The 7982-nt window shown below is 38.5% G+C and overlaps 1 protein-coding gene across 1 annotated transcript; it reads right to left on the minus strand.

The window, feature by feature from the left end:
* Positions 1-453: 453 nt before the first annotated feature.
* Positions 454-7982, minus strand: LOC132158491 (DOMON domain-containing protein FRRS1L-like). Its single transcript, XM_059567925.1, has 5 exons — positions 7606-7982; positions 6418-6502; positions 6029-6167; positions 3153-3399; positions 454-2258 (listed from the first exon to the last, which is right to left on the minus strand). The coding sequence occupies exons 1-5, from the start codon at positions 7793-7795 to the stop codon at positions 2086-2088; spliced, it is 834 nt and encodes a 277-aa protein (XP_059423908.1). The 5' UTR covers positions 7796-7982; the 3' UTR covers positions 454-2085.

A 7982-nucleotide genomic window follows, 5' to 3' on the forward strand; every position in this document is an offset into this window, starting at 1 on the left:
AGGCGCTGGTGGTTCGTTATCTTTTAAAGTGATAGTTCACCCAAAATGAGAATTGTCCATATTTACTCGCCATTATACGGTTCCCTTTAATGCTGTAGAAGTCTTAGGTTACCAAAGGATTTACTATAATACAATGGTTAACAGCGCTGCTCAAAAAATAAAAAACTTTAAAAAATTGTGTTATGGAGTAAGTCAAACAGGTTTGGAACTACATTTAAACTATGTTAATAGAATCAGTTTGTAGTTTGAAAAGTCACAAAATGGAGGGAATCTATTCTGTGATAATCTGATTATAAAGGATATTATGTATCCAAAATAATATACTACAATACAACTATTTATTTAATGAATCGTTTGAGTGAATGAGTGAGTGACTCGCTCGTAGCACAACAAAAATACTTATCGCCATCTACTGGCGTGACAGCCTAACTACAGAAAAGGTGACTGGATGAATTAGTGAACAAATTGATTTTATTTACTACTATTCTTCAAGGTGCTGTCATGACAAGTACATCAAGTTCAGACCCCGGCAAAACGTTCTCAGTTAATCCAGTCAAATATGACAATTTCTTACACATTTTCAACTGTCTTTCATAGCTTTATTAAAAAGTGCAGTACGTGTCGTGGTCAGGATCATCAAACAGGTATCTTTTTCTCTTTCTTTTTTTTCAATTAAAGCAAGAAGTCACAGTAAACTTGTCAGAATGTATGTAATCTGCTAATGATGTAAGAGATTTTATGACAAATGTTTAAAATCCCAATGGTTCACAGTCTTTCACTATGCACACTCGTTGCATATTCTCTAAATTTCAAAAGTATATTAAAATATAACAAACATTGTTCTTTGACTACTGGCATATAATGTCTCTATTCATGCTACATAACATAATTACCTCTGGCTGGCACACATCAAAAACAAATCGCATCACTCCTCCAAGTAGATTTCCTCATACATCCTTAAGGTGAATATAACAACGTATTTAAAACTAAATTCTAAACATCTTTACGTGTTGCTCTTCAGTTTGCTATACAAATGTTATTACAGAACATTTTCAAAGAATGCCAAATAATTAGCAGAAAACAATCACACACTAACTGGTGTGATCCAAATCTTTCTGCACAGGCAGTAGTCAGTTCTTGGACTATTTCTAAGATTTACAATGGCATGAAGTCCTTGAAGTATAGATTAGAAAGTCTTCAATTCACTAAAATGGAAACCAGATGACTCTCTCCTGGACTGGTTCTGTTCCTAATCTAAATGGCTCAGACGAGGCTGGTTTGCTGGCATGCATCATCAAATACTGAGCTGGCAATGCTGGCTAACTGGAAGGCAGAGATGTTTTATGAATACTTTGCATGTGTGTGCAGAGCACCTCTACTGAGATTTGGCAAAACATATTCCATTCAACAGAACGAGGCATTTCATTTCTCCGTAGAGTCCTGTAGTGGGACATTGTGTGTCATGATATGTGCCACTGTAGAGATACGGTCACACTTATCAATGTTCAGCAAGTTTTTGTTGGTGAAATCAAGTTATTTCAATAGGAGTCATTGATTTGGAATTGGAATTTGGAAAGGGCGAAAGATTTCCCCACACCGATTTCGCAACAAGATTAAGTTTGGATTCACAGCTTTGACCAACAGAAAGCTGCTTGGTTTGACAGTGATATACAATGGACTTTCTTGAATGCAAATGTTTTACTGAAAGTTCACTAATGTGACTGCACTTTAAGTATACTGAATATTAACATTAATTTGGCTCAGACTGTTTCAACTACTGTAGGCTATACCTACCTTAACATACCCTTTGAGGTTTTTCTACTCTTTCATTAAAATAAAATATATTGTAATACATAATAAGTGTATGGTTGACCCTCTCTCCTCTAAATGAGAATCATTGCTTGTATATGAATGAATATTAATCCACAGTCCAAATACCTTTCTAGTGTACGTAGATTGAGGATATTATAACTGCAATTTATGTGCTACCTGTTTCTCATATTGTTAAGTTGGCACACAGTCATGCTATAGTGGCTCCATAGTTTGTTTTATTAATTTCTTCTCTCAGTGACACGGCTTTCCTAGTTATGGTGTGCCCATCAGCAGGTAGAAGGTAAGAGCAACGATGAGGAGGAGGCAAAAGGGAGAGGAGAATGTCTGATAGGCTGTGGCAGGCATGAAAATGTCCTCATATTTATAGATGCTAATCATGCGATCTGACACCGGTGGGGAGTCGATGTCATGCCTTGTGATGGAACCTGAGAAGAAAAACGGAACAAGAGCCCCATAAATTGGGCAATATAAAATTTTTAGCCCTAATTGAATAGTTCAAAATGAAAATTTGCTGCCACTTCATTCAATCCAAGATGTAGATTTGGAGAGATTCTTTTTATTACATAATCTCTTACAGCATTACATTAGCTTGGTCATAAGTGAATACTTTGCAGTGAATGGGCGCCATCAGTTCAAACAGCTGACAAAAGCATCACAATAACCCACATGATTCCAGTCCATCAATTAATGTCTTAAAATGCACGATTCCAGTCCATCAATTAATGTCTTAAAATGCATGATTCCAGTCCATCAATTAATGTCATAAACTGCATGTTTATAAGCAACAAATCCATCAAGGAATTTATCTTTTAACCATCACTTCTGGCCAAAATAGCCAATTAATACTAATAATAAGTCTGTCCTCTGTTGTCCTCTCACATCAAAATCCACTGAATATTTGTTTAAACAGTTTTTTTTTGCTTGTAAAATATGTGTATATTTCTCTCATGATTCAGACCTTTTCACTGGAGTAAGCAATATTGTGGATAGATGACTCTTATTTTAGCCAGAAGCAATGGTTTAAAGGTAAAAACATCTTGATGGATTTGTTTATCAGAAAAACACAACGCTTCTGCTTGACAAGACATTATTTGATGGAGTAAAGTCATGTTACGCTATTGTGATGTTTTTATCAGCTGCTTAGACTCGAATTCTGTAAACACCTATCACCTATCAATGCAATGCAATTTATCCAAATCTTGTATGATGAAGAAATAAACTCATCTAAATCTTGGATGGCCTGAGGGTGAGTACATTTTAGTTTTGAATGTTTTTTTTTGTATGAACTACTCTTTTGAAGCCAGGCTGTATGTGTTCACCTTGTATGGCAGGTCCCCAAGCGAAGAGATAGTACCAGCTGAGGTGCAGGTCCACCAGCGTCTCCTCCCGTGGCACGTGAAGAGGCCGTTTGAAGCGGCACGTGACACGATTGTTTTCAAAGATGCCCTCCTCATCCCGCGCTGGGTTGCGCTTGATCTCTTTGGCCCACTGGCCCACATTGTAGAAATGATGTATCCGTACACGTCCGTTATCGTCATGAACACAGCCCATGACATCATCACCTCCCTACAACAACAATATCATTGTGTATTTCTTAGCATTCATTGACACCAAATATATATACAAGTCCTTCTCAAAAAATTAGCATATTGTGATAAAGTTCATTATTTTCCATAATGTAATGATAAAAATTTAACTTTCTTATATTTTAGATTCATTGCACACCAACTTAAATATTTCAGGTCTTTTATTGTTTTAATACTGATGATTTTGGCATACAGCTCATGAAAACCCAAAATTCCTGTCTCAAAAAATTTGCATATCATGAAAAGGTTCTCTAAACAAGCTATTAACCTAATCATCTGAATCAACTAATTAACCCTAAACACCTGCAAAAGATTCCTGAGGCTTTTAAATACTCCCAGCCTGGTTCATTACTCAAAACCGCAATCATGGGTAAGACTGCTGACCAGAAGGCCATCATTGACACCCTCAAGCGAGAGGGTAAGACACAGAAAGAAATTTCTGAACGAACAGGCTGTTCCCAGAGTGCTGTATCAAGGCACCTCATTGGGAAGTCTGTGGGAAGGAAAAAGTGTGGCAAAAAACGCTGCACAACGAGAAGAGGTGACCAGACCCTGAGGAAGATTGTGGAGAAGGACCGATTCCAGACCTTGGGTCTGGAGTAGAAACATCCAGAGCCACCGTGCACAGGCGTGTGCAGGAAATGGGCTACAGAGAAGCAGCACTGGACTGTTGCTCAGTGGTCCAAAGTACTTTTTTCGGATGAAAGCAAATTTTGCATGTCATTCGGAAATCAAGGTGCCAGAGTCTGGAGGAAGACTGGGGAGAAGGAAATGCCAAAATGCCTGAAGTCCAGTGTCAAGTACCCACAGTCAGTGATGGTTTGGGCTGCCATGTCAGCTGCTGGTGTTGGTCCACTGTGTTTTATCAAGGGCAGGGTCAATGCAGCTAGTTATCAGGAGATTTTGGAGCACTTCATGCTTCCATCTGCTGAATAGCTTTATGGAGATGAAGATTTCGTTTTTCAGCACGACCTGGCACCTGCTCACAGTGCCAAAACCACTGGTAAATGGTTTACTGACCATGGTATTACTGTGCTCAATTGGCCTGCCAACTCTCCTGACCTGAACCCCATAGAGAATCTGTGGGATATTGTGAAGAGAAAGTTGAGAGACACAAGACCCAACACTCTGGATGAGCTTAAGGCCGCTATCGAAGCATCCTGGGCCTCCACAACACCTCAGCAGTGCCACAGGCTGATTGCCTCCATGCCACACCGCATTGAAGCAGTCATTTCTGCAAAAGGATTCCCGACCAAGTATTGAGTGCATAACTGAACATAATTATTTGAAGGTTGACTTTTTTTGTATTAAAAACACTTTTCTTTTATTGGTCGGATGAAATATGCTAATTTTTTGAGATTCAGTATTAAAACAATAAAAGACCTAAAATATTTCAGTTGGTGTGCAATGAATCTAAAATATATGAAAGTTTAATTTGTATCATTACATTATGGAAAATAATGAATTATCACAATATGCTAATTTTTTTGAGAAGGACCTGTGTATATATATATATATATATATTAGTGGTGGGCCGTTATCGGCGTTAAAGTGCTGCGTTAACAGGAGACTCTTCTCGGGCGATAAAAAAATATCGCCGTTTATCTATTCTCAAAGTTGGGTTGTAATTGTAATTGTAAAAACTTTATTGTCCCCGTAGGGGCAATTTGTTCTGCAGCATGATAACACCACATACAAGACAAACACATACAGAACATTAATAGCACATTGGGAAGTTATAAAAAAAATAATAATAAAAAAAAGAGAGCTGGGTCTATACTAGGCGAGCTATGATGACTTTCACCTTGATATTTTAGCGCTGATGTATACCTAGCCGAATTGCACTGTAGGGGGCGTGAACGAGTCTTCGAACCTGTGTGTATGCCTACTGTGAAATTACCACATCAAACGTGACGTGCTAACATGGATACAGCTGAAGCCGCCGGGTTTGCTTCAGGGAATTTTTTTTTTTTTTAAGAAGCTTCCCAATGGAAACCTCGACAAGACGCACGCCTGTTTCACACATACTCCGTCTGCAGTGCGTATACAGTCCGTGTGCGTTACGTATGTGGTGCAGAAGCAGCACGGACTCATACTCATTGTGCTTTCATACAGGACGCGTTTGCAGTCCGCTACTCGGTACGTGAACGATCGCTGCACTGCTGCAGATGCACCGCTCCAGGAAACGCACTGACGGACCGCAACCGCATGAATGCTGGAATCCGTTAACATGGGTAAAAAAATACGAAATGCATACGCACTGCAGACGGATTATGTGTGAAACAGGCGTAAGGTTGTTTGCACCTTGTGCAATGTGGAATTAGTTTACAGCTTTCTCAAGCACTTTGTGATGCATTTTGGAAACAGGAGATGAGCCACTGGTCTAATGCACCACCTGGCTTGAGAAACCCGTTCTCAAAGACTTTTAGTCATTATTTTATTTTGGTAGCACACATATTCTGAATGCCTTTCGGCAGAATTCAAATGAGCCATTTGAATTTAGATTAATTCCAAGATTACAGTGATATTAATCTAGATTTAAAAAATTAATCTATGCCCACCACTAATATATATATATATATATATATATATAATCCCTCTCTCCTTACCATTTTTTTGTCAGAGGAGAAACCGACAGCAACCCATCCATCAGTGTCTGCACTCATCTCGAATTCCACATCTGTGCCAATGCGTCTGAAACTCAGGAAGTAGTCACAGGTCTCTGCGTCACAGCCTGGTTTGCCATATCTACAGTAACAGAAGAGAGACAAAGTGATGACTTTTTATTTTTGAGTGAACTTAACCCTGTATGAACAATCAGCAACACAGACCTACAAAGATCCATGATGTGCATGTCTATTTTTTGTATATATTATGAGTGTACTGGACAGCATGGCAGACTGCAGCTTGATTCTGCATTACTGCATGCAATGCACAGTCTGATGCCACAATAACCCATTGTTTTTTATTCAATTGAACCTTTATTCCATGCACTCACCTGATGCATCCTTTGGTTATTCCACAGTCACTAACTTTGATGCGGGCAAATGGGTCTACAGGAGGTGCAGCTGGGAAGGGGTAACCTATTTGAAACATTAGACAACAACACATTAATCAACTATTTTCAGCTAGTCCTGCTACTAAAATATTAATTAATTATGTCATATATTTGTATGTTACATTTTAATTTTACTTAATACACTGTAATGCGGGAGGGGCAACTTAGCTTTAGCCTAAGCTTTGGGTAATATAGTTTAAAATAGTTAAAAGTTATATAGTTATAATTAAAGTTTTCATAATATAGTATGTTGTGTAATACTATTTTCAGAAACAAACACACACAATAGTAATAAACAATAATTTACACTGTCTTGCATTTTATATTATTATAGGACATGACATACACTACTGTCCAAAGGTTTGGGATATCAATAAAGACATTTTTAAGTGTTACAATCTATTTCAATTTCAATAAATGCTGTTCTTTTGACATGTCTATTCATCAAATAATCCAAAATTAAATGTTCACGGTTTCCATGAAAATACAGAGCTATGTTTCTTGAGCACCAAACCAGTGTATTTGAATTATTTCTGAAGGATCATGTGACACTAAAGACTGGACAAAAACATTACAATCTTACCAACCCCAAACCTTTGAATGGTAGTGTATTTTCTATTGTTTTGTACATTATACATGACACTGTAAAATTCACACATTTGTGCTTTTAAGAACTATCCAAAACATGTGTTACACAGCTGTACCTACAACTCTAGGCCAGTCATGGGGCAATAAGAGTTTCTATTCTATTCGATGTGTTGCAACTTCATTAATCACTGTCTGAGTATCTGCAGTTTATTAAAAAAGTGGATTACAAAATAGGAGAGTTGGGAAAGCCTGTGGGTAACTGGTCTGGATGTGAGTTTCACAGGCTTTTGGGTGCTGACCAAGGTGCTGATGTTGAACCATATGAATGCAAATGATTATATTAGTGAATCAAAACCAGTCTCTTATAAAAGTATTGCTAATAATGATCACTAACAGACAACACTAGTAACCTAATTAATAGGCCTGTGTTCGAGGGAGGGCAACAGACATGGATCATTCAGTGCGCCTAAGAACTGAGAAACAACACAAAACCAGCATTCGTGACTTCAGATTAAGCGCAGTCGTTTTATCCCATCATACCTTCGTCTGAGAGGTATCTGGACTCGAGGAACTCGGAGGCGAATGTGCTGTAGGAATCCTTATGGTGTTCTTCATGCCCCGGCTCTCCGTGTTCTCCATGACCGGCCCGCAGCACATTATCATCGGTAGGGCTGGCAGAAACCGCATCCAGCAGAACGGAGATCTGCAGCAGCGGATGCAGGAGAAACATGATTGGAAATGATACGCTAATTGTTATTGTACGAGCGAAGAGACTCTGGTCTGACTTAGTAGTCGTCGCATTCCAGAAGGCTACTGATGATTGATAACGAATAATAAAATGTAGCCTAGCTAATTAAATCGCTTTCATGATAAAACGTTTCGGTTGGTCTGCGGGGGATGGGGTGCTGAGAGGAGAG

Source organism: Carassius carassius, chromosome 15, assembly GCF_963082965.1.
Source record: "Carassius carassius chromosome 15, fCarCar2.1, whole genome shotgun sequence".
Classification (NCBI taxonomy): domain Eukaryota; kingdom Metazoa; phylum Chordata; class Actinopteri; order Cypriniformes; family Cyprinidae; genus Carassius; species Carassius carassius.